The sequence below is a fragment of the Callithrix jacchus genome, chromosome 10 (assembly GCF_049354715.1).
Source record: "Callithrix jacchus isolate 240 chromosome 10, calJac240_pri, whole genome shotgun sequence".
NCBI classification, from domain to species: Eukaryota; Metazoa; Chordata; class Mammalia; order Primates; family Cebidae; genus Callithrix; species Callithrix jacchus.
The window spans coordinates 53,925,360-53,953,126 of NC_133511.1; the positions used below are offsets into that span (position 1 = coordinate 53,925,360).

A 27,767-nucleotide genomic window follows, 5' to 3' on the forward strand; every position below is an offset into this window, starting at 1 on the left:
GTGAGCCGAGATCGCGCCATTGCACTCCAGCCTGGGTAACAAGAGCGAAACTCTGTCTCAAAAAAAACAAAAAAACAAAACAAAAAACCCTTTTTTAAAAAAAATCAAACTTAAGGCCAGGCATGGTGGCTCATGCCTGTAATCCCAGCACTTGGGGAGGCCAAGGCAGGTGAATCAGCTGAGGTCGGGAGTTTGAGACCAGCCTGGCCAACATGGTGAAACCCCATCTCTACTAAATATACAAAAATTTGCCGGGTGTGGTGGTGGTGGTGGGTACCTGTAATCCTAGCTACTTGGGAGGCTCAGGCATGAGAATCACTTGAACCCAAGAGGCAGAGGTTGCAGTTAGCTGAGATCATGCCATTGCACTCCAGTGTGGGCAACAGAGTGAGACTTTGTCTCAAAAAAAATTAACAAAACTTAAGAAAACTTGACAAATCAAGAGATTAGCCTTCTCATGTTAATTAGACACAGGTAAAGTTTGTTGATAAAAATGTTTCACTGTTTCATTTCAGGTAAAAACACACTCATGTTCACATAAAGACTAACACAATAACTGTCTACAAAAAGATATACTTTATGAGATTACAGACCAAGAGAACTGTCACTGTCTATACTTTACATAATGTTGTACTCTAAATCATTTTTGATAAATTGTGTTGTACCTCAATAGTGGATTCTACTCTCCTCCATTCTAGAAAACATTATTGTCTGCAACATCCTCAACTATCAGCAAACCTAGTCTACTGGAACAGACATCAGAGAAAAACTGGCCTCAATGAAAAATTAGCTTAGCAGATACTATAACAACTAGCATGGCAGTAAACTCCAAGATGATGATCACCGGGTTTATGTTTCCCCAACTAAATGACCAGTACCTTCTCCAGACAGCTATACAACCACTTCATCAGGAGACCTTAAATCAGTGATTCTTAGGAATCCTCCAGAAGCCAACATCTTTGGTGGAAGACTACTAATCAAGACCCTTAAATCAAACAAATGAGAAGATAAACTAGACAGCATGGCAGCAAGGACGGTTACAAGCCAACAAGGAAGGTTAATTTTCTGATATCTTTGCTCCTTTCCCTCTTCTGCTTATTCCAATTTGGTACTCCCTAGAGATCGCCTAAAGGTTTCTCAATATTCTTTCATGTTTATCATTTTATACTTAACTCTTTATAGTCTTTTTTGGGTACCTTAAGAAATGCAAGACTTTTGAGCAGTTTTCTCAAACCATTGCTACTCTCTGAATCTTTCAAATTCCACTATTTAAAAAAAAAAGTTATTCTTTAAATTCTTGAGGAGGCCAGTTAATTCCTGCAGGTCCCTTTCGATATGTGAATTTTCTTCTTATCATTAACCTCAATCTTCGTTCTTGTAAAAACTAGATCTTTACTTTACTTAAACAAAAATACAGGCCGGACACAGTGGCTCATGCCTGTAATCCCAGCACTTTGGGGGCCGAGCAGGCAGATCACGAGGTCAAGAGCTTGAGACCATCCTGGCTAACATGATGAAATCCCGTCTCTACTAAAAAGACAAAAATTAGCTGGGAGTATTGGCACATGCCTCTAGTCCCAGCTACTCAGGAGGCTGAGGCAGGAGAATCACTTGAACTCGAGCGGAGGCTGCAGTGACCCAAGATCCTGCCATTGCACTCCAGTCTGGTGACAAAGCAAGACTCCATCTCAAAAAAACAAATACTTCTTCATCTCAAAAAAGCAAAAATCAAACCAAACCAAACAAAAATACTTCTGCTACAATCATTACAGCACTGTCAGCAGACAGAATCAAGCTCACCAAGGCAGGGGACAAATGCTGGAGCTACCTCACTGCCCTAGTCAGTTTTCTCCAGATTTTCCAGACTTCTCTGCAGGAACCATTTAACTCCTCTGAGAATATGCCAACCTCAGGGAAACAATTATCGGCTCACTCCTGTTGTGATAAATATTTATATTCCCAGTATCTCCTGTAACCTACTAAGTATTACTTATGTCAACACCGTTTTCACCTGCCTCCTACACACAAATCTATCTTGCATATATAGACTAATTGTTAGATCTTCAGATATTTAAAACCCTTTTCTTTCCAGTGTATCACATCTCTGAGAATAACCAGAAACTTCCAACATGAGGCAGGTATAGGTTACTCAGGAAAGCTCCCAGAAGTGATGACTCCTTCTCCATACTGTGCAAGATACTATTGTAAAAGTAAGAATAATAATAGAAAATGTGGCCCAAAATTTCACTCCCGTCATCTGCTGTGGAAGCCCAAGAAACTAATTTAAATTCACTACCCAAGATTATCACGAACAATCACATATTCTTTTGTTATTTTTCCTAGCAAGCCAAAGAACAGTTTCTGTTTACTTAATACTTCCTGTTGTACTACTATGAAAATCACTGGGAAGGTGGAACATTTTTTGACTAGGCTAAAGGAAGAGGCTACCTAACTCTGCAGAAGAGGCACAGTTGAACTTCAGGACATTTTTTCAGCTTGGGTTTGACCATCTAGTTCCTACATACAAGTTCTAGTACATGAATAATAATTTTGCTTCTGGAAATTGTATTGCAATTAGCTGATGTGTAGCCATTGCCAAATCTCATGATTCAATAATGCTATGGTTTGAATATCTGTCCCTTCCAAAACTTATGTTGAAATTTTAACCCCAATGTGCACTACTGAGAGGTGGGGCCTTTAGAAGGTGACTGCATCATAACGGCTCTTATGGTTAATAAGTTATCATAGGAGGGGAACTGGTGGCTTTATAAGAAGAGGAAGAGTGATCTGAGCTGGCACAAAAGGATGCTCAGCTCCCTCACCATGTGATACCCTGTACTGCCTCAGGACTCTTCAGAGTCTCCCCACCAGCAAGAAGGATCTCAGCAGCTGGAGGCCCTTGGCCTTGGAATTCTCAGTCTCCGTAATCGTAGGGGCAAAAAAAATCCTTTCACTAGTCAATTACCAACCCAGTACTTTGAGAGGCTGAAGTGGGAGGATTGCTTGAGCCCAGGAGTTCGAGCCTAGTCTGGGCAATATAGTAAGCTCTTATCTCTACAAAAACATCAAAAAAAAAAACTAGCTGGGTGTGGGGATGCACATCTGTGGTCTCAGCTACATGGAAAGCTGAAGCAGGATGAGAACTTGAGCCCAGAAGGTCAAGGCTGGAATAAGCTGTGATGACGCCACTGCACTCCAACCAGGGCAACAAAGCAAAACCTGTCTCAAAAAAAAAAAAAAAATTTAAGTAAATAAATTACCCAATTTCAGGTATTGTTATAATCAACAAAAAATGAACTAATACAATCATCCATTAACAAGAAGAATCTTGTATTCTACACATAAATGCTTACCAGTATTAAATAAAAGCTCACCCATACGGCAATTTAAACATACATGAACTTGCAGATATAAAAAGTGACAGCCAACCTGTATTAAATGAAAAAACTAGTGATCTTAAGAAAAAAGTCCCTGAAAATTTTTCCATATTTAAAAATGCATATTTCATGTTTTTCAAGACTCCCAAATGTTGAGATAGGTAATTTAAACTACTCCAGCACACCAGTTTTTTTAAAATAAATAATTGCACATGCAATGTTACTTGGCACAATGCTGTTGCAAATAGACTTTATTTTTAAGTAAAAAATGAACCATACCCAAAACAAAATGTTTTGCCTCTAAATGGTATTTTAAGGTTAAGGGGAAAAAAGGTCACTAATGATGAACATATTTTCATGTATTTAATTTTTTTTTTAATTGCATTTTAGGTTTTGGGGTACATGTGCAGAACATGCAAGACAGTTGCATAGGTACACACATGGCAGTGTGTTTTGCTTCCTTTCTCCCCTTCACCCACAGTTGGCATTTCTCCCCAGGCTATCCCTCCCCACCACCCCCTCCCACTAGCCCTCCCCTTTTCCCCCCAATAGACCCCAGTGTTTAGTACTCCCCTCTCTGTGTCCATGTGTTCTCATTTTTCGTCACCCGCCTATGAGTGAGAATATGCGGTGTTTCATTTTCTGTTCTTGTGTCAGTTTGCTGAGAATGATGTTCTCCAGATTCATCCATGTCCCTACAAGGGACACAAACTCATCATTTTTAATTGTTGCATAATATTCCATGGTGTATATGTGCCACATTTTCCCAATCCAGTCTATCACCGTTGGGCATTTGGGTTGATCCCAGGTCTTTGCTATTGTAAACAGTGCTGCAATGAACATTCGTGTGCATGTGTCCTTATAGTACAACGATTTATAGTCCTTTGGATATATATCCAGTAATGGGATTGCTAGGTCAAATGGAATTTCTATTTCTAAGGCCTTGAGGAATCGCCACACTGTCTTCCACAATGGTTGAACTAATTTACACTCCCACCAACAGTGTAAAAGTGTTCCTATTTCTCCACATCCTCTCCAGCATCTGTTGTCTCCAGATTTTTTAATGATCGCCATTCTAACTGGCGTGAGATGGTATCTCAATGTGGTTTTGATTTGCATCTCTCTGATGACCAGTGACAATGAGCATTTTTTCATATGATTGTTGGCCTCATATATGTCTTCTTTCATAAAGTGTCTGTTCATATCCTTTGCCCAATTTTGAATGGGCTTGTTTTTTTCCTGTAAATCTGTTTGAGTTCTTTGTAAATTCTGGATATCAGCCCTTTGTCAGATGGGTAAACTGCAACAATTTTTTTCCATTCTGTTGGTTGCCAATTCACTCTAGTGACTGTTTCTTTTGGCATGCAGAAGCTGTGGGTTTCATTAGGTCACATTTGTCTATTTTGGTTTTTGTTGCCAATGCTTTTGGTGTTTTGTTCATGAAGTCCTTGCCTACTCCTATGTCCTGGATGGTTTTGCCTAGATTTCCTTCTAGGGTTTTTATGGTGCCAGGTCTTATGTTTAGGGCTTTAATCCATCTGGAGTTAATTTTAGTGTAAAGTGTCAGGAAGCGGTCCAGTTTCTGCTTTCTGCACATGGCTAGCCAGTTTTCCCAACACCATTTGTTAAACAGGGAATCCTTTCCCCATTGCTTGTTTTTGTCAGGTTTATCAAAGATTGTATGGTTGTAGATATGTTGTGTTGCCTCCAATGTCTCTGTTTTGTTCCATTGGTCTATATCTCTGTTTTGGTACCAGTACCATGCTGTTTTGATTACTGTAGCCTTGTAGTATAGTTTGAAATCCGGTAGTGTGATGCCCCCCGCGGTGTTCTTTTTGCTTAGAATTGACTTGGCTATGTGGGCTCTCTTTTGGTTCCATATGAAGTTCATGGTGGTTTTTTTCAGTTCTGTGAAGAAAGTCAATGGTAGCTTGATGGGGATAGCATTGATTCTGTAAATTACTTTGGGCAGTACAGCCATTTTCACGATATTGATTCTTCCTAACCATGAACATGGAATGTTTCTCCATCTGTTTGTGTCCTCTTATTTCGTTGAGCAGTGGTTTGTAGTTTTCCTTGAAGAGGTCCCTTACGTTCCTTGTGAGTTGTATTCCTAGGTATTTTATTCTTTTTGTAGCAATTGTGAATGGCAGTTCGTTCTTGATTTGGCTCTCTTTAAGTCTGTTATTGGTGTAGAGGAATGCTTGTGAGTTTTGCACATTGATTTTATATCCTGAGACTTTGCTGAAGTTGCTTATCAGTTTCAGGAGTTTTTGGGCTGAGGCGATGGGGTCTTCTAGGTATACTATCACGTCGTCTGCAAATAGAGACAATTTGGCTTCCACCTTTCCTATTTGAATACCCTTTATTTCTTTTTCTTGCCTGATCGCTCTGGCTAGAACTTCCAGTACTATATTGAATAGGAGTGGTGAAAGGGCATCCTTGTCTAGTGCCGGATTTCAAAGGGAATGCTTCTAGTTTTTGCCCATTCAGTATGATATTGGCTGTTGGTTTGTCATAAATAGCTTTTATTACTTTGAGATACGTTCCATCGATACCAAGTTTATTGAGGATTTTTAGCATTAAGGGCTGTTGAATTTTGTCAAATGCCTTCTCTGTGTCAATTGAGATAATCATGTGGTTTTTGTTTTTGGTTCTGTTTATGTGGTGAATTACGTTGATAGACTTGCGTATGTTGAACCAGCCTTGCATCCCTGGGATGAATCCTACTTGATCATGATGAATAAGTTTTTTGATTTGCTGTTGCAATCGGCTTGCCAATATTTTATTGAAGATTTTTGTATCTATGTTCATCATGGATATTGGCCTGAAGTTTTCTTTTCTTGTTGGGTCTCTGCCGGGTTTTGGTATCAGGATGATGTTTGTCTCCTAAAATGACTTGGGAAGGATTCCCTCTTTTTGGATTATTTGGAATAGTTTGAGAAAGAAAGGTACGAGCTCCTTTGTGTTTCTGGTAGAATTCGGCTGTGAACCCGTCTGGACCTGGGCTTTTTTTGTGTGGTAGGCTCTTAATTGCTGCCTCGACTTCAGACCTTGTTATTAGTCTATTCATAGTTTCAGCTTCCTCCTGGTTTAGGCTTGGGAGGACACAGGAGTCCAGGAATTTATCCATTTCTTCCACGTTTACTAGTTTATGTGCATAGGGTTGTTTGTAATATTCTCTGATGATGGTTTGAATTTCTGTGGAATCTGTGATTTTCCCTTTATCATTTTTTATTGCATCTATTTGGTTGTTCTCTCTTTTCTTTTTAAGCAATCTGGCTAGTGGTCTGTCTATTTTGTTGATCTTTTCAAAAAACCAGCTCTTGGATTTATTGATTTTTTGAAGGGTTTTTCATGTCTCAATCTCCTTCAGTTCAGCTCTGATCTTAGTTATTTCTTGTCTTCTGCTGGTTTTGAGTTTTTTTGATCTTGCTCCTCTAGCTCTTTTAATTTTGACAATAGGGTGTCAATTTTGGATCTCTCTATTCTCCTCATATGGGCACTTATTGTTATATACTTTCCTCTAGAGACTGCTTTAAATGTGTCCCAGAGATTCTGGCATGTTGTGTCTTTGTTCCCATTGGTTTCAAAGAACTTCTTTATTTCTGCCTTCATTTCATTGTTTATCCAGTCAACATTCAAGAGCCAGTTGTTCAGTTTCCATGAAGCTGTGCGGTTCTGGGTTGGCTTCTGAATTCTGAGTTCTAACTTGATTGCACTATGGTCTGAGAGGCTGTTTGTTATAACTTCAGTTGTTTTGCATTTGCTGAGCAGTGCTTTACTTCCAATTATGTGGTCAATTTTAGAGTAGGTGTGATGTGGTGCTGAGAAGAATGTATATTCTGTAGATTTGGGGTGGAGAGTTCTGTAAATGTCTATCAGGTTTGCTTCCTCCAGTTCTGAGTTCAAGCCCTGGATATCCTTGTTGATTTTCTGTCTGGTTGATCTGTCTAATATTGACAGTGGAGTGTTAAAGTCTCCCACTATTATTGTGTGGGAGTCTAAGTCTTTTTGTAGGTCATTAAGAACTTGCCTTATGTATCTGGGTACTCCTGTATTGGGTCCATATATGTTTAGGATCATTAGCTCTTCTTGTTGTATCAATCCTTTTACCATTATGTAATGTCCTTCTTTGTCTCTTTTGATCTTTGTTGCTTTAAAGTCTATTTTATCAGAGATGAGAATTGCAACTCCTGCTTTTTTTTTGCTCTCCATTTGCTTGGTAAATCTTCCTCCATTACTTTATTTTGAGCCTTTGTGTATCCTTGCATGTGAGATGGGTTTCCTGGATACAGCACACCGATGGGTTTTGGATTTTTATCCAATTTGCCAGTCTGTGTCTTTTGATTGGTGCGTTTAGTCAATTTACATTTAGGGTTAATATTGTTATGTGTGAATTTGACACTGCCATTTTGATGCTAGCTGGCTGTTTTGCCCATTAGTTGTTGTAGATTCTTCATTGTGTTGATGCTTTTTAGCATTTAGTGTGATTTTGGAATGGCTGGTACTGGTTGTTCCTTTCTATGTGTCGTGCCTCTTTCAGGAGCTCTTGTAAAGCAGGCCTGGTGGTGACAAAATCTCTGAGTACTTGCTTGTTCGCAAAGGATTTTATTTTTCCTTCACTTATGAAGCTCAGTTTGGCTGGATATGAAATTCTGGGTCGAAAGTTCTTTTCTTTAAGGATGTTGAATATTGGCCCCCACTCTCTTCTGGCTTGTAGTGTTTCTGCCGAGAGATCTGCTATGAGTCTGATGGGCTTCCCTTTGTGGGTGACCCGACCTTTCTGTCTGGCTGCCCTTATTTTCTCCTTTATTTCAACCTTGTTGAATCTGACCATTATGTGCCTTGGGGTTGCTCTTCTTGCAGAGTATCTTTGTGGTGTTCTCTGTATTTCCTGCATTTGAGTGTTGGCCTGTCTTGCTAGGTGGGGGAAATTTTCCTGGATAATGTCCTGAAGAGTATTTTCCGGCTTGGATTCATTCTCTTCGTCACATTCTGGTACGCCTATCAAACGTAGTTTAGGTCTCTTCACATAGTCCCACATTTCTTGGAGGCTTTGTTCATTCCTTTTTGCACTTTTTTCTCTGATCTTGGTTTCTCGTTTTATTTCATTGAGTTGATCTTCGACTTCTGATATTCTTTCTTCTGCTGGGTGTATTCGGCTATTGAAACTTGTGCATGCTTCGCGAAGTTCTCGTATTGTGTTTTTCAGCTCCTTTAATTCATTCATATTCCTTTCTAAGTTACCCATTCTTGTTATCATTTCCTCGAATCTTTTTTCATATCTTTTTTCAAGGTTCTTAGTTTCTTTGCATTGATTTAAAACATGTTCTTTTAGCTCACAAAAGTTTCTCATTATCAACCTTCTGAAGTCTAATTCCGTCATTTCGTCACAGTCATTCTCCGTCCAGCTTTGCTCCCTTGCTGATGAGGAGTTCTGGTCCTTTCTAGGAGGCGAGGTGTTCTGGTTTTGGGTGTTATCCTCCTTTTTGCACTGGTTTCTTCCCATCTTTGTGGATTTATCCACCTGTCGTCTGTGTAGTTGCTGCCTTTTTGATTGGGTCTCTGAGTGGATGCCCAGATTGTTGATGATGAAGTATTTCTGTTACTTGGTTTTCCTTCTACCAGTCTAGCCCCTTCGCTGTACGACTGCTGAGGTCCACTCCAGGCCCTGCTTGTCTGGGGTGCACCTATAGCAGCTGCAGAACAGTGAGGGATGCTACCAGTTTCTTTTTCTGCTATCTTTGTCCCAGAATGATGCCTGCCAAATGTCAGTCTTTTGGATATAGAGGGGTCAGGGAGCTGCTTGAGGAGACAGTCTGTACTTCATAGGAGCTCAAATGCTGATGTGTGAGCTCTGTTGTTCATTCAGGGCTGTTAGGCTGCTATGTTTAATTCTGCTGCAACAGAACTCATAAGAAAACCCTTTTTTTTCTCAGATGCTCTGGTTGGGGGTGTTGGGGCTTTATTTGTGAGTGTCCGTTGTGCTGTCCTGCCCAGCTAGGAGGCAGTCTAGTCACTATTTGCCTGCCGAGGCTCCGCCCTGCTGGTGTGAGGTTCGCCCTGTTGCTGCAGGCTCTGCCCTTCTGCTGCGGTCTCTCCCCTGCTGCCACGGGCTACGCCCTGCAGCAGAGTCTATTGTAGCGGGTTGCCTCAGCAACGGCAGGCTGCGTCAGCAATGGGCGTGTACCTCAGTAGGGGCAGGTTGCCTCGGTAATGGCGGACGCCCCTCCCCCACGGAGCTGCGTTCTCAGGGAACCTCTCCGCCGGGAGCGTTTGGAATCGCCGTTTTGTTTGTCACACTGCGCTACCCCAAACCCTGTGTCCCTAGAATCTCCTGGGCTGGCTCACTGTCCAAGTCCTGTTCAGTTTCAAGTTCAGCCCTCTCAAGTCTCAGGTTGCTAGTTCAACAGGGCACCCGGACCAGTGCGCTTTGTGCAGAGCGCTGTGTAGCGCCACTGCGCTACGGCACGGGCTGCTGCCGCACCAGCTGCTGGCTACACCAGCCGAAACCTCTGCCTGGCATCCCGTGTCTCTTTTATACCTGGGAATTTCCCCGTTCTGTGGGCAACAAAGATCCTTCTGGATATGCATCCCTGACTCACCCTCTCCACGCATGCACCAAGAGCTTCAATCCTGGGTTGTTCTCACAGTGCCATCTTGAGTCCTCCCCCGATGTTTTTAATTTTTAATAAAGATTTTAATTAAGCTTCAGTCTTTAAGTAGTTTTTAAACTTAGGTTTCATGATCCTTTGCCTTCATACTTTTAGATGGAGTCAGTTATCTATCTACAAAACATGACAAATTTCAGAATCCATTAAAAATTATTTTATTCAAATTATGTTTTCCAAAAGAGAGGGTTCTGTGCTAGTCGTCTTTGAAAGTTTTCATACCTAAAAAAGAAAACATATATTTACATTCATAAGAACATTAAAATAGGATCTTTCATTATCTGTCAAATGACTTAACCAAAACAATTTTACAAGTCATTTCTGAAAAGCTATAGAAAAACTAAAAAGATAATCTGGAAATGTAATTATTCTTATAAAAAGACAGCAAGTATAGGAATTTAAGTATCGGGGCAGTTTTGATTAGCTTTTATCAGAGAGCACAAGTTGTAAAATATTTTAGTAATTGTTTACCTTCTGCAAATTTAAGAGCTACAAGGGACCGAAGGAAAAAAATCGAATTAAACTCTATTCCCTCATTCCATAGATGAGCAGATGAGAGAAGTTAGCTAAGGGTCATATAGCCACATTATGCCTAAATTCAAACATAGTGCCCTCTAGTGCTCTCTATGCTACACCATAGTACCACTTCTCAAGAAACTTCCTAGACATCCTCTCACCACTGGGATATTAGAAGTGAAAAGAAATATCTATAAAACTTGGGAAAATTGGAAAATAGATTCATTAGCCATTCATGTTTAGGGTGCAGTATAAACTACTCTCATACCCTAATGGTACATGTTTACTGCAGATCAAGATCTTCAAAACAACATAAAAAAAGTTTTGATTGATATTTCAATTCTCATAGATGGTACTTCTAAGTGAAAATAAACAAATATGTATAAGCTTTAATAGTGGTCCCTAAAACATAGGCAATTAGTTTTTCTTGTCTTTATAAATTCATAATGGCTACTATATAACAAAATAGTTAGGGTAAGAACTGTTTCTCATCAGATCTCTATAGTACATACTTTAATAGCATGCAGTGCTGATGTTCACAAAAGACTATGTTTAAATGTCAAAAAAGGAATATATTCACAGGCAAAATAGATACGCAGTTAGGAAAAGTCATAATATTAGAGACAGAAAATACCTCATACCATTTCAGAACCACATTTGCTGGAATGAACATTTCAGATGGGCTTGGTGTCATCTGGGCCTGAGAGACAGCAAATGATGAAGCAAAATTGTAGAAATTGTCCAACATCTTTTGTGTGAACTGAAAAGTTAATAATAGATTAATGGATTATACTTCATTTAGAACTCAGTATTTTTAAATTAAAAATATTCTCATATTAACTTGTTTATAAGGACTGTCAGTTCTAAGACAGTCTAATGCTAAAAGTTGGCTGGGTGTGGTGGCTCATGCGTGTAATCTCAAAACTTTGGGAGGCTGAAGCAGGAGAATCACTTGAGGCCAGGTGTTCAAGACCAGCCTGTGCAACACAGCAAAACTCTGTCTCAAAAAAATTAAAATAAATGAAGAAAAAAGAAAGTTAAGAGTACACATAAATATAATGACATTGTGAAATAAGCTACTCACTTTGGGCAAGAAAAAAGAAAAACATTTTTCTTCAAAATATTTTCTTTCATCTCCACATCTGCATCCACTATGTCCCTCCTCAATTGTCACTCTCCTCAAATCAACCTATTTTCTCTCTCTGTTTTTTTAATCGAGACCACCCTGGCCAATATTTTCTCATATAAAATAGTAATCATCTCTAAGAAGTCTTTTACCTGCCAGAGAGATAAGAGTTTACGTATTATAAAGGAACAACTGGTTGTTTCCATTGCTGAAAAGAAGATAAAGCCAACACTATACTGTTTCCTCTGTTTTCTAACCTGTATCTTCTCCTTGACTCTAATGATCAGATTCACTACTATACCCCAAGTGTCCTTGGTAGAAGCTAGAAGTAAACGAATTCATATTTTCTGAGAATCAAATGGGCTTAAGTACTATCCCTAAATATAACTGAACTTCTAAAGATAATACTACCTTCTACTCATGTAAATATAATCCTTCCAGCATCACTTTCTCAAAAATACAGAATCAGCTATGCTGTATTCTCTACACAAGAGAAATGGTCTTATTAGGTTTTTTAAATTTGGTTGTTTAATATGAAGGCAATATAATCCAAGAGCCTTTACTGTGAAGGCACTTGATTAATATCAAAAATTTAGTAAAGTCACTATCAGTTTGTTTAAGACATGGTTCCACTCTGTCACCCAGGCTTGATTGCAGAGGCACAATCATGCCTTGACCTCCTAGGCTCAAGTGATCCTCCTGCCTCAGCCTCCCAAGTAGCTGATACTACAAGCATGTACCACCATCCCTGGATAATTTTTTATTTTTATAAAGATGGGGTCTCATTATGTTACCCAGGCTGGTCTCAAAATTCTAGGCTCAAGCAATCCTCTCACCTCAGCCTCTGCATGTGCTGGAATTATAGGCATGTGCCAGTGTACCCAGACTAAAGTCACAACGAAAAGATCAACATTAGGGGGAAAAAAATTAACAGCAACCCTCCACACCAGTGACAATAATTTTTAAGTGTAACTTTAACAAGATTCCATTCAGAATATAAACAAAGCATTTTCTCCAATGCCTAGAAAAAATGCTAAGACAAACTATTAAGATTTTTGCGGAAAACATTATAAAGACTACTGAAAGACAGAAAATAAAACAAAAGAACCTATATATATTCAATGGAAATATATGCCATGTCACATATGGGAAGACAATGTGGTAAAGGTGGCCAAGGCTCCCCAAATTAAACCTATAAATCCAATGTTATTTCCAACAAAATTCCAACAAGGTTGTTCATGAAACTTGACAAGCTAATACTATTTCATGAAACTCAACAACCTGATATAATTATTATGAAGAATACCTACACAAGAATTATGAAGAATACCTATATATATTTTGATGACTATTAGGAAGAACTTGCCCTACCAGAATATTAAGACTTACTGGCAAAGAGTCAGGCAAAGAAACTAATTGGAATAAGAGAGCCCAGAAATAAACCTAAGCATATATGACAAAGACGCTATTATTCATGGTTTTAAAAAAAGGGGACTAATAATTAATGGGGCTATGACTAGTTTTCCATTATGGGAAAAATGAATTTAATTCCCTTCCCATACTGCACACAAACATAATTCAAAAAGTAAACCTTAGGTCTGTAAGAACCAACATAGCAAGACCCCACCTCTACACACACACACACACACACGCGTGCGCACACACACACACACACACACACATCTTTACGTATCAGGGTAGAGAAGGCTTTCTCAAATATTAAAAACCCACAAATCATAAAAGAAACAATAAATTCATATACAAATATAGTATATCTGTATGGAAAACCATGATAAGCAGTATTAAAAAGACAAACACCATGCTAGAAGGAGAAAAATGCAAAGTGGTTTACAAAGGATTATTAAAATTAAAAGATTAGGTGGGTTTGGTGATGCTTGCCTATAGTCCCAGCTACTCGTGAGAAAATTGCTTGAGCCCAGGAGTTTGAGGTTGCAGTTAGCTGTGATTGCACCACTGCACTCCAGCCTGGGCATGATTGATCTCACTTACATGTAGAATCTAAAAGTTGAACTTGTAGAAACAGAGAGTAGAATGGTGGTTGCCAGGGGTTGAAGAGTGGAAGGGAAAGGAAAATGAGGACATATTGGTCAAAGGGCACAAAGTTTCAGTTCAACGGGATAAAAAAATTCTGAAACTCTATTGTACAGCATGGAGACTACAGTTACTATTAATATATTGTATACTTGTAATTTGCTAAGGGATTAGATCTTAAATGTTCTCTACAAAAATATGATGACTGTGTGAGGTGACAGATACTTTAAATAGCTTGATTTTATTTCAAAATATAGGCCTGGTGCAGTGGCTGACACCTGTAATCCCAATACTTTGGGAGGCCAAGGCAGGTGGATCACCTGAGGTCAGGAGTTCGAGACCAGCCTGGCCAATATTGCAAAACCCTGTCTCTACTAAAAAAAATTAAAATAAAAAATAACAAAAATTAGCCGAGTGTGATGGCACATGCCTGTAATCCCAGCTACTCAGGAGACTGAGGCAGGCGAATCACTTGAACCCGGGAGGCGGAGACTGCAGTCAACCAAGATTTCGCCACGGCACTCCAGCCTGGGCGACAGAGTGAGATGCCATCTCTCAAAAAACCAAACAAAATGTAAACATGTATCAAAAACATCACATTGTATACCATAGTTGTATATAATTTTAATTTGTCTTTATACCCTAATATAGCAGTGGAGGGGGAGGTAAAGAATGAAATGTGTGTTGCATTACCTGAGTGAATGAGTCAACTGAAGATACAGCAGCATTACCTACAGGAGTCTGCTGAGCCATACTGTCCAATAATTCTACTGAAATTCCAATCTGAGCAACAGATGGAGTTCGGACAATATTCATGGCTCCAAAAGGATGTTGGCTTCCTTCTCCTGCAAGAAATTAACATATGGCACACATTTCAAATTTAACTTGTACTCATACAATTTCCTTTGTAAACATGTAAAGTACCTCTGATTTACATACATGAAAAAGTTTTCTTACATGCAGTTTGTCTCTTCAGATAAATGCAAAAGGCTAGTTTTTAGCATATTAACGAAGGATAAGAGAACTAAACGGTTCCCACCAGAAAAATACCTCTTATATTTCTAAAATGTATTGACACTACTGCAGCTAGACACCAACAGTAACAGAGTGTGGGAAAAATAAATAGAGAAGACTCCCTTTAAGCATTTCTTATAGGGCAGGTCTGCCAGCAATGACTTAGTTTTTGTTTATCTGGAAAGGTATTTCTCCTTCATCTCTGAACAAAGTTTTGCTGAATATGTAATTCTTTGTTGACAGCTTTTCTTTTCCCCCTTTCAGAACTCTGCATATGCCAATCCACTACCTTCTAGAAGACTATGGGGTCTCTGATGAGAAATCAGCTATTAATCATCAAGGATACTTGTATGTGATTAGTTACTTCTCTTGATGCTTTCAACATTCTCTCTTTACCTTTGACAGTTTGATTATCATGTGTCTTGGTGTAGTTTTTCTTACCTGGAGTTTCTTGAGCTTCTTAAATGTGGATAATGTTTTTCATCAAATTTGTGAAATTTCTGAGCATTATTTATTTAAATATTGTTTTAGTCTGTTCAGACTGCTATAACAAAACACCATAAACTAGGTAGCTTATAAATAACAAATTTATTTCTCAGAGTTCTGGAGGTTGGGAAGTCTAACTTCCATCAAGGAACCAGCAGACTTGGTATCTGGTGAAGGCCCATTTTCTGGTTCACAGAAAGTGACTTCTCACTGTGTTCTCACATAGTAGAAGGGCAAGAGATCTTCTTATTACTCTAAGAGTGCTAATCCTAGTCATGAGGGCTCTACTCCAATGACCCAGTCACTACCCAAGGTCCCTACCTCCCAATACCTTGGGGTTAAGATTTCATCATACAAATTTGAAAGACACCGTCATATAAGAAGAAACAAACATTAAGACTATAGCAAATATTCTTTGCAGCCCTCTCGCCTTTCCTTCTGTTACTCTCATTACACTGTGTCTGCTGTGCATGTTGTGCACTTGAGGGTGTCTCACAGGTCTCTAAGGCTTTGCTCTTCAAACTGGATGTTCCAGTTAATTTATCTTCAAATTCACTTATTCTTTCATCTACTCAAACCTGCTACTTAAACCGTTTAGTGAATCTTTCAGTTACTGTGCTTTTCAGCTATAAACTTTTAGTTTCTTTTCATAATTTCTGTATTTTCTCTATTTGATGATGTATCATTCTCCTGGTTTCCCTTAGCAATTTGAGCATAATAAAGACAGCTTACTTAAAGTCTTTGTCTTTGCTTCACTGGGGGCTGTTTCTGTTCCTTTCTTCTGTATAAGAGTCTTACTTTGCTTCTTTGTATACTTTATAATTATTTTGTAGAAAGCAGGACGTTTTGAATATTACAGTGTGATAACTATATAAATCAGAGGTTTCCCCTTCTAGGGGTTTGTTGTTACTATTTTTTGTAGTTGTTTCCTCATTTAATGCCTTTTCTGCCCTAATTTTGTAAAGTCTGTTTCTTTGTTATGTGTGACCAGTGAAGTCTCTGTTCCATTAGTTAGTAGTCTGCTAATGATTAGAAAGAAATTTCCTTAAACATCTACAACCAAAAAGTTCTGCTAGTCTTTGCAGATGGGCTCTGTATGTTAAGATATGCCTTCAATATTCACCCAAGAAATTTATAACTCCACTTTAGTCTTCATTTCCTGCTTGTGCAGAGACTTAAAGTGAGCCAGAAGAGAGAGCTTAGGGTCTTCTCAGGTCTTTCCTGAGCCTGCACAAAGCTCTGGGCATGCATGTGCCCATCTAGATTCCAAGAATAATTTTAAAGCACTTATTCCCCAAAGCATCTCATTTTTAATCTTTCTGGTTAGTTTTGGTTTGCTCCAACTGTTTTCCTTTGCCTCAGGCAACAGTAACTAAAACATATGTCTGTAAATACTTTTAACGAATACCCCCAAGGTAGTTACTTTTCCATCAGAAGAGCTCCAAGTTAGGTGACATAAAGGCAAACATCTTTTTTTGAAACAGTCTTCTAGCAACCATCAGATGAAAACAAGTAAATTACAATTTTTTTCTGAATTAGGTCTATCCTCCTCCTTGTATCAGCACTAGGAATGGAGACTATTATCTTCAAGGCTATCACTGAGCTGAGAAGCAGATGGGACAAGGGTAGCCAAAGGCCATAAAGCTCAGTGTTCTCACTGAGATTTGGTGGGTTTTCTTGAATAAGTGTTGCCCTGATTGTTACAGCTTTTGGTTAGTTATGAGTGTTCCAAAAAAGCTGATTCTGTGTCAAATGCAGTTGCTCATATCCTGTAATACCAACACTTTCAAAGGCTGAGGATTGCTTGAGCTGAGAAGTTTGAGACCGGCCTGGGCAACATGGGAAGACTCCATCTCTAAAAAAATTAAAAATTAGCCAGGCGAGGTAGTGCATGCTATGGTCCTAGCTACTTGGGAGATGGAGGTGGGAGGATTGCTTAGGCCTAAGAGATTGAGGCTGCAGTGAGCCATGATCTTCTGACAGTTGTTGTTCTTTTATGGAAGACTGGATTTTCTGAAGTTCCTTACTCTACCATTTAATTTCTTTTAAATCTAGAATTATGCTAAAATCCAGAAAACATACCATTATTAGAGCATATCATTATCAAATAAATGCAAAATAAATTATAAATACAAAAACAGAAGAGCAAGCAAAATATATAACCTAGTCTTAATATAAAAAACAAATAAAAATTAGATCAAGTTCTTTAAAACACACAGTAAATGCAGCAGCTAGTCTTTTTAAGACTTTCTCAAAGCATCCCTCCTCCATGTAAATCAAGAGCCTAACACAAAACACAACTCAAAGGAAAAAAATCCTAAAGGAAGCTAATTCTGTACTCTAAGTATACAAGGAAAAGCAATAATCATCATTTGTTATTTGCATCTAATGGAACCTTTACACACACAAACACACATGCATATTTTACAAAGAATGTTTACAAAAATCAGGAAATAGTGGGAAACAACTTTATTGGAATTTTTTGGTAAGTAATACGGCAAATCCAGGTTGTCATTCCACATTTCCTTGTTTTTAAGACACAGCTGAAATGGGCTATGTCCTCTGAATACAACTGCCCATCAGATATCATGGATGAACATGGAATACATCCATTTTATAAATTTTAGAAGTCAGCTATCTAATAGGTTATGGCTTATAGTTACAACCTGCTCATTTTTTTTTTGGCATCTATATTGAGAAAATTCAGATGTTGAGGACTTATCTCAAAATTCATAGTAAGTAATTTTGCTTATATGATCCACTTTACCATCGTCATCAGTCTAGAATTTACCTTTCAGTATTCACTTTCTGATTTGTCTAACAACTGTGAAACTTCTTCCTCCATCAATTTTCTTCTCTTTGCCATTATGAACAAAATATTTAAAAGTCTGAATTTACATACTGTTCAATAAAAGCTAAAAGGAGACCTTAAAGATGGTGTCTCCAGTCTCCTTTGATATTACGTAAAAGACGGCATAATCCTTTGGGCAATGCAATATGAAAATTGTTAGGCTAATGCAATGACAGACCAAGACCCACAAGACAAATAGGTCCCACAACCTTTCTGGGAGCTAAGAATGGTTTTCAAATATTTAAAGGGTTGTTTAAGAAGAACAATATGCCACAGAGATCATATGTAGCCCACAATGCCTACAATATTTTCTAACTAACCCTTGTAAAAGTTTGCCAACTTCTACTCTAGCAAATTCCAACATTTTTTTTTATTTTAGCCCACTTTTTGTAAGTATAGTTTTGATGAGTACTGATAAAATAATTTCCTAGATTAAATAACAAAATGCTTCAAGATATAGAAAAAACAAGACCTGTAATATTCGCAAATGATTCTTAGATTTACAAAAAGTTCCATATGGTAACTGCAAGATAAAATGAGTTTTATTCTATTAAAAAACATATAAATAAATGTTCTCTCTATTCTTTTTTTTCCCCCTCTCTGTTCTTTAGAAGACCTCTACAAAAGAACAAAACTCATGAAGTACCAATCCTTCTAATGGATAAAACTGCTCAAAAGGGAAATTCAAAAACTAAAAGTAAGTTCACTGGTTGAGATGTTTGTAGTGTGCACAGCAGCAAAGACATGAAGACTAAAGAAAACCGTTATAGCAGGCCACGTGTGATGGCTCATGCCTGTAATCCCAGCACTTTGGGAGGCCAAGGCAGGGGAATCACAAGGTCAGGAGTTCAAGACCAGCCTGGCCAACATGGTGAAACCCTGTCTCTACTAATCAAACCATAGATTACCAAGAAAATACAATTCTAGGCTACCAATTAAAACAAATAGGCAAAAAAGTGGGTGGACTATATCCTACAGATCTCTGTTTCTGAAAGGTTTTTTTTTTTTTTAATTCATGACCTTTTCCTTTTAAAAAACAAAAATTTCATCATCTTTTCCCATCTTAACTCATGTAAAAATAAGAATGTATCTGTTTATCACTTTACTTGGCTAACAGGAAAGGAGTGGAGGAAAAAAAGGTAACTAAACATTTAATACTTTTAGAACCCATCAACATTTCATAATCCATTGTGAGGTAATATTAAGTAAAAATGGCAGAAGACAGCAGTTACAAGAATGTGAGTTATCTGTGCATGCACACACACACATATTAAACCATGGAAATAAATGTGCAGCCGGGGTGCGGTGGCTCACCCCAGTAATCCCAGCACTTTAGGAGGCCAAGGTAGGTGGATTACTCAAGGCCGGGAGTTCGAGACCAGCCTGGCCAACACGGTGGAACCCTGTCTCTACTGAAAATACAAAATATTAGCCGGACGTGGTGGCACATGACTGTAGTCCCAGCTACTCAGGAAGCTGAGACACAAGAATCACTTGAATTTGGGAGGCAGAAGTTATAATGAGCCAAGATCTCACGATTGCACTCCACCTTAGGAGACAGAACAAGACTCCATCTCAATCAGTCATTCAATAAATCAGTGTGAATGTTTTCTCCTTAAATTTACTTTAGGAAAGGAACAGGGCCAGGTGCAGTGGCTCACACCTATAATCCCAGCACGTTGGGAGTCCGAGGCGGGTGGATCAAGAGATGGTCAAGAGATCAAGACCATCCTGGTCAACATGGTGAAACCCCGTCTCTACTAAAAATACAAAAAATTAGCTGGGCATGGTGGTGTGCGCCTGTAGTCCCAGCTACTTGGGAGGCTGAGGCAGGAGAATTGCTTGAACGCAGAAGGCGGAGATTGCAGTGAGCCGAGATTATGCCATTGCACTCCAGTCTGGGTAACAACAGCGAAACTCCATCTCAAAAAAAAAAAAGAAAAAAACAAAAAGATATAGGAAAGGAATATACCTACTATGCTTAGAACAGTGAACTAAAACTCTGAGTATTGGGGGGGGACTCAAGATGGCGCGGTGAGAACAACCCAGGATTGAAGCTCTCGGTGAATGCGCGGAGAGGGTGAGTCAGGGCCGCATTTCCAGATGGATCTTTGTTGCCCACAGAACGGGGAAATTCCCAGGTATAAAAGAGACGCGAGACGCCAGGCAGAGGTTATGGCCAACGCTGTAGCGCAGTGGCGCTGCACAGCGCTCTACATAAAGCGCACTGATCCGGGTGCCCTGTTAAACCAGCAATCTGAGACTTGAGAGGGCTGAACTTGAGACTGAATGGGACTTGGACAGTGAGCCAGGTCAGGAGATTCCAGGAAAACAGCGTTTGGGGTAGCGCAGTGGGAAAAACAAAACGGCGATTCCAAACGCTCTGGGTGGAGGGTTCCCTGAGGGCATAGCTGAACCCAGGACTGTGCAGTTCCGTGGGGGAGGGGCGTCCGCCATTACTGAGGCAATCCGCCCCTACTGAGACACACGCCCATTGCTGATGCAGCCTGCCGTTGCCGAGGCAACCCGCTACAACAGACAGACTCTGCCGCAGGGTGTAGCCCATGGCAGCAGGGTGGAGACTGCAGCAGCAGGGCAGAGCCTGCAGCAACAGGGTGAACCTCACACCAGCTGGGCGGAGCCTCGGCAGGCAAATAGTGACTAGACTGCCTCCTAGCTGGGCAGGACAGCACAACGAACACTCACAAAGAAAGCCCCGACCCCCCCAAGACAGAACATCTGAGAAAAAAAGGGTTTTTTTTTATGAGTTCTGCTGCAGAAGAATTAAACATAGCAGCCTAACAGCCCTGAATGAACAACAGAGCTCACAGTTCAGCACTTGAGCTCCTATAAAGTACAGACTGTCTCCTCAAGCAGCTCCCTGACCCCTCTATATCCAAAAGACTGCCATTTGGCAGGCATCATTCTGGGACAAAGATAGCAGACAGAAAAAGAAACTGGTAGCATCCCTCACTGTTCCGCAGCTGCTATAGGTGCACCCCAGACAAGCAGGGCCTGGAGTGGACCTCAGCAGTCGTAGAGAGAAAGGTCGGGTCACCCACAAAGGGAAGCCCATCAGACTCATAGCAGATCTCTCGGCAGAAACACTACAAGCCAGAAGAGAGTGGGGGCCAATATTCAACATCCTTAAAGAAAAGAACTTTCCACCCAGAATCTCATATCCAGCCAAACTGAGCTTCATAAGTGAAGGAAAAATAAAATCCTTTGCAAACAAGCAAGTACTCGGAGATTTTGTCACAACCAGGCCTGCTTTACAAGAGCTCCTGAAAGAGGCACTGCACATAGAAAGGAACAACCAGTACCAGCCATTCCAAAATCGCACTAAATGCTAAAGAGCATCAACATAATGAAGAATCTACAACAACTAATGGGCAAAACAGCCAGCTAGCATCAAAACGGCAGTATCAAATTCACACATAACAATATTAACCCTAAATGTAAATGGACTAAATGCACCAATCAAAAGACACAGACTGGAAAATGGGATGAAAATACAAAACCCATCGGTGTGCTGTATCCAGGAAACCCATCTCACATGCAAGGATACACAAAGGCTCAAAATAAAGGGATGGAGGAAGATTTACCAAGCAAATGGAGAGCAAAAAAAAGCAGGAGTTGCAATTCTCATCTCTGATAAAATAGACTTTAAAGCAACAAAGATCAAAACAGACAAAGAAGGCCATTACATAATGGTAAAAGGATCAATACAACAAGAAAAGCTAACGATCCTAAACATATATGGACCCAATACAGGAGCACCCAGATACATAAGGCAAGTTCTTAATGACCTACAAAAAGACTTAGACTCCCACACAATAATAGTGGGAGACTTTAACACTCCACTGTCAATATTAGACAGATCAACCAGACAGAAAAATCAACAAGGATATCCAGGGCTTGAACTCAGACCTGGAGGAAGCAAACCTGATAGACATTTACAGAACTCTCCACCCCAAATCTACAGAATATACATTCTTCTCAGCACCACATCACACCTACTCTAAAATTGACCACATAATTGGAAGTAAAGCACTGCTCAGCAAATGCAAAACAACTGAAATCATAACATACAGTCTCTCAGACCATAGTGCAATCAAGTTAGAACTCAGAATTCAGAAGCCAACCCAGAAACACACAGCTTCATGGAAACTGAACAACTGGCTTTTGAATGTTGACTGGGTAACAATGAAATGAAGGCAGAAATAAAGAAGTTCTTCGAAACCAATGAGAACGAAGACACAACATGCCAGAATCTCTGGGACACATTTAAAGCAGTCTCCGGAGGAAAATATATAGCAATAAGTGCCCATATGAGGAGAATGGAGAGATCAAAATTGACACCCTATCGTCAAAATTAAAAGAGCTAGAGGAGCAAGATCAAAAAAACTCAAAACCCAGCAGAAGACAAGAAATAACTAAGATCAGAGCTGAACTGAAGGAGATAGAGACACCCAAAACCCTTCAAAAAAATCAATAAATCCAAGAGCTGGTTTTTTGAAAAGATCAACAAAATAGACCACTAGCCAGTTTGATTAAAAAGAAAAGAGAGAACAATCAAATAGATGCAATAAAAAAATGATAAGGGGAAATCACAGATTCCACAGAAATTCGAACCATCATCAGAGAATATTACAAACAACTCTATGCACACAAACTAGTAAACTTGGAAGAAATGGATAAATTCCTGGACTCCTGTGTCCTCCCAAGCCTAAACCAGGAGGAAGCTGAAACTATGAATAGACCTATTGGTCATAAGTGGAGGCAGCAATTAAGAGCCTACCACACAAAGAAAGCCCAGGTCCAGATGGGTTCACAGCCGAATTCTACCAGACACACAAAGAGGAGCTGGTACCATTCCTTCTGAAACTATTCCAAGTAATTCAAAAAGAGGGAATCCTTCCCAAATCATTTTATGAGACCAATATCATCCTGATACCAAAACCCGGCAGAGACCCAACAAGAAAAGAAAACATCAGGCCTATTTATCCATGATGAACATAGATGCAAAAATCTTCAATAAAATATTGGCAAGCCGATTGCAACAACAAATCAAAAAACTTATCCGTCATGATCAAGTAGGATTTATCCCGGGGATGCAAGGCTGGTTCAACATACGCAAGTCTATCAACGTAATTCACCACATAAACAGAACCAAAAACAAAAACCACATGATTATCTCAATTGACGCAGAGAAGGCATTTGACAAAATTCAACAGCCCTTTATGCTAAAAACCCTCAATAAACTCGGTATCGATGGAACATATCTCAAAGTAATAAAAGCTATTTATGACAAACCAACAGCCAATATCATACTGAATGGGCAAAAACTGGAAGCATTCCCTTTGAAATCAGGCACTAGACAAGGATGCCCTCTTTCACCACTCCTATTCAATACAGTACTGGAAGTTCTAGCCAGAGCAATCAGGCAAGAAAAAGAAATAAAGGGTATTCAAATGGGAAAGGTGGAAGCCAAAATGTCGATTTGCAGACGACATGATAGTATACCCAGAAGACCCTATGGCCTCAACCCAAAAACTCCTGAAACTGATAAGCAACTTCAGCAAAGTCTCAGGATATAAAATCAATGTGCAAAACTCACAAGCATTCCTCTACACCAATAACAGACTTAAAGAGAGCCAAATCAAGAACGAACTGCCATTCACAATTGCTACAAATACAATAAAATACCTAGGAATACAACTCACAAGGAATGTAAGGGACCTCTTCAAGGAAAAGTACAAACCACTGCTCAACGAAATAAGAGAGGACACAAACAGATGGAGAAACATTCCATGTTCATGGTTAGGAAGAATTAATATTGTGAAAATGGCTATACTGCCCAAAGTAATTTACAGAATCAATGCTATCCCCATCAAGCTACCATTGACTTTCTTCACAGAACTGGAAAAAACCACCATGAACTTCATATGGAACCAAAAGAGATCCCGCATAGCCAAGTCAATTCTAAGCAAAAAGAACACCGCGGGGGGCATCACACTACCGGATTTCAAACTATACTACAAGGCTACAGTAATCAAAACAGTATGGTACTGGTACCAAAACAGAGATATAGACCAATGGAACAAAACAGAGGCATCGGAGGCAACACAACATATCTACAACCATACAATCTTTGATAAACCTGACAAAAACAAGCAATGGGGAAAGGATTCCCTGTTTAACAAATGGTGTTGGGGAAACTGGCTAGCCATGTGCAGAAAGCAGAAACTGGACCCCTTCCTGACACCTTACACTAAAATTAACTCCAGATGGATTAAAGCCTTAAACATAAGACCTGGCACCATAAAAACCCTAGAAGGAAATCTAGGCAAAACCATCCAGGACATAGGAGTAGGCAAGGACTTCATGAACAAAACACCAAAAGCATTGGCAACAAAAGCCTAAATAGACAAATGGGACCTAATCAAACTCCACAGCTTCTGCACGGCAAAAGAAATAGTCACTAGAGTGAATCGGCAACCAACAGAATGGGAAAAAATTTTTGCAGTTTACCCATCTGACAAAGGGCTGATATCCAGAAGTTACAAAGAACTCAAACAGATGTACAGGAAAAAAACAAACAAGCCCATTCAAAATTGGGCAAAGGATATGAACAGACACTTTACGAAAGAAGACATATATGAGGCCAACAATCATATGAAAAAATGCTCATCGTCACTGGTCATCAGAGAGATGCAAATCAAAACCACATTGAGATACCATCTCACGCCAGTTAGAATGGCGATCATTAAAAAATCTGGAGACAACAGATGCTGGAGAGGATGTGGAGAAAAAGGAACACTTTTACACTGTTGGTGGGAGTGTAAATTAGTTCAACCATTGTGGAAGACGGTGTGGCGATTCCTCAAGGCCTTAGAAATAGAAATTCCATTTGACCCAGCAATCCCATTACTGGGTATATATCCAAAGGACTATAAATCATTGTACTATAAGGACACGTGCACATGAATGTTCATTGCAGCACTGTTTACAATAGCAAAGACTTGGAATCAACCCAAATGCCCACTGATGATAGACTGGATTGGGAAAATGTGGCACATATACACCATGGAATATTATGCAGCAATCAGAAATGATGAGTTCGTGTCGTTTGTAGGGACATGGATGAATCTGGAGAACATCATTCTCAGCAAACTGACACAAGAACAGAAAATGAAATACCGCATATTCTCACTCATAGGCGGGTGATGAAAAATGAGAACACATGGACACAGGGAGGGGAGTACTAAACACTGGGGTCTATTGGGGGGAGAAGGGGAGGGCCAGCGGGGGAGTGGCGGAGCTGGGGAGGGATAGCCTGGGGAGAAATGCCAAATGTGGGTGAAGGGGAGAAAGGAAGCAAAACACACTGCCATGTGTGTACCTATGCAACTGTCTTGCATGTTCTGCACATGTACACCAAAACGTAAAATGCAATAAAAAATTTAAAAAAAAAATCTGAGTATCTAATCCCTGCTCTATTTCAGGAACACTTAAAACTTTCTAGATTTCAAGAGTCCTAAAAGTAAAATTAAGGAGTCAATTAAATTATTTTAGGGCTTTTCATCCTAATATTTCATGGCTTTCTATTATACTTGGCAGGGATGTGCTCTTACTAGTCTTTCATATAGTAGCATAGACACTGTACCTTTACTAAGACTCTAAAAACTGTCATGACAATCATGATCCATAACCCACTCAGGATCCTTCCTCTAGGTCTCCTATACCATTTGTTTTAAAGGCCATTTTAATCCAGGAACTTAGTTCCACTTCTTAGAGTTTCTTCTACAGAAATACAGTACTAGAAACTATGTACAAAGACATATGTAAGTATATTTATTGTAGCACTGCTAGTAAAACAATTAAAAAATGGTAACCCAGATTTCCATTAATAGGGAACTGAAGTACGGTATTGCCATATAACATATACCTGTTTGAAATAAGTAGATCTATGCATACTCACTAAAAGTTAGAAGACTCTCTGAGCAAAAATTAATTTCTCTGAAATTCAGCATCTTGAAAACCAGAAGCAACACCAAACTCTTAAGGTTACCGTGAAAGATAAATATATAATACATATAAAAACCTAGCACAGTGCACTGCACATAGCAGATATTAAATGTATGCTACCCTTTCATTCATTCTTCAGACATTATAAAACCTTTCTCATTGAAGTTGCTGCCCCTAGTCTTAATAAGATTCCCCAAGCTATTCCAGAAAATTATTTTCCCAAAACATAATTTTGTTTCATTTTGGTTTTAAAGATGAGATCTCACTATGTTGGCCCATGCTAGTCTCAGACTCCCGGGCTCAAGCAATCGTCCCACCTCAGCCTGCCAAGTAGTTAGGACTACAGGCACACACCACCATGCCTAGCTCTAAAACACCATTTTAAGATCATTCTCTTGCTCAAACACTTGCTTACAAGAAAAAATGTAAACCCCACATAGCATGACCATTCATACAAAGTTCCAGTTTTCCTTTAAAACCTTACCTTTCACTCCACCCAAAAAGGAACCTATCATGCCACCCTTAAAAGTCTTCTCCTCACTATCACTTGAAGATGCCCTGCATATTACTACTTTTATGACTTTAATCATCTCCAAATGTGATTCCCATCCTCCCACTTCCATCCCATCCAAATCTTACTCATATTTCAAGTTCATGCTCCAGTCTAATCTTCCAAAGAGACATTCTCATTTATCTCAGCTCACTATTCTGTCTCCTCTGAACAATGTCTTGGTATGATATATTATATTCACATACACATGCAGGTGCAAAAAGAAGGCATCAAGTAGATGTTCAATAATTACCTGATGAATGAGAACTCAACAGTCTTAACTACATAAACAGATAGTTTTTTCTTCTGTAATTTATTTAACAGAAATGCCTAAGGTAACTGCCCAAGCTTCACAATGTAAATGGATAATTTAAGAATCATAATATAACAAAAGACCTTATGGCTCATATATTACAGTACTTGCAGGTTCCCACTTATTTTTTTATTTTGAGACAGAATCTCCCTCTGTCACTCAGGCTGGAGTGTAGTGGCAAGATCTTGGCTCACTGCAACCTCCGCTGCCCAGGTTCAAGTGATTTTCCTACCCCAACCTGGAGTTGCTGGGATTACAACCACGCACCACCACGCCCAGCTAATTTTTGTATTTTTAGTAGAGACAGATTTTAACATGTTGGCCAGGCTTATCTTGAACTCCTGACCTCAAGTGATCTGCCTGCCTCGGCCTCCCAAAGTGCTGGGATTACAGGCATGAGCCACCGTGCCTGGCCCCAAATTTCTTAATCTGAAATTTGTTTCACTTGAGTAACTCTCTACCTTCCAGCTCCCATAAAATTCTGCAAGACTTGTTACTTAATACATTCTCAGTTCAGTCAAGTGCCTGAAGTTACTTCAGCAAGCCTCTCCCTAACCCTGATGTGCTAGTTAGCTATAATATAATCAAACTTAAACCCACAAGCATGAAAGGGCACCTAAAAAGTTGAAAAATATAAACCTATTAAAAGTTCACCTATTCTTATGTTTTAATGATATATCATTTCCTACCATGAATACTAGGTCTAATGTTTTATATATAAATTAAGAATTTTGATAGCTTAAATATTCAAAACACTTTCAAACAACTAGTAAAGAA

The 27,767-nt window shown here is 39.3% G+C and overlaps 2 protein-coding genes across 4 annotated transcripts in view; one reads left to right on the forward strand and one right to left on the reverse strand.

Moving 5' to 3' along the window:
• Positions 1-18,875, forward strand: part of LOC128929027 (uncharacterized) — a 106,601-nt gene extending 87,726 nt beyond the window's left edge. For both annotated transcript variants that reach the window (XM_078340005.1, XM_078340007.1), the window contains exon 4: positions 18,708-18,875. In XM_078340005.1, coding sequence (XP_078196131.1) covers positions 18,708-18,737 — 30 coding nt within the window. In that variant the 3' untranslated portion in view covers positions 18,738-18,875. The remainder of the gene's footprint in view (positions 1-18,707) is intronic.
• Positions 10,194-27,767, reverse strand: part of HIKESHI (heat shock protein nuclear import factor hikeshi) — a 33,010-nt gene continuing 15,436 nt past the window's right edge. For both annotated transcript variants that reach the window (XM_035265306.3, XM_078340002.1), the window contains 3 exons: positions 14,439-14,590; positions 11,209-11,327; positions 10,194-10,273 (listed from right to left, as the gene is read on the reverse strand). In XM_035265306.3, the coding sequence (XP_035121197.1) occupies positions 10,219-10,273; positions 11,209-11,327; positions 14,439-14,590 (326 nt within the window). In that variant the 3' untranslated portion in view covers positions 10,194-10,218. The remainder of the gene's footprint in view (positions 10,274-11,208; positions 11,328-14,438; positions 14,591-27,767) is intronic.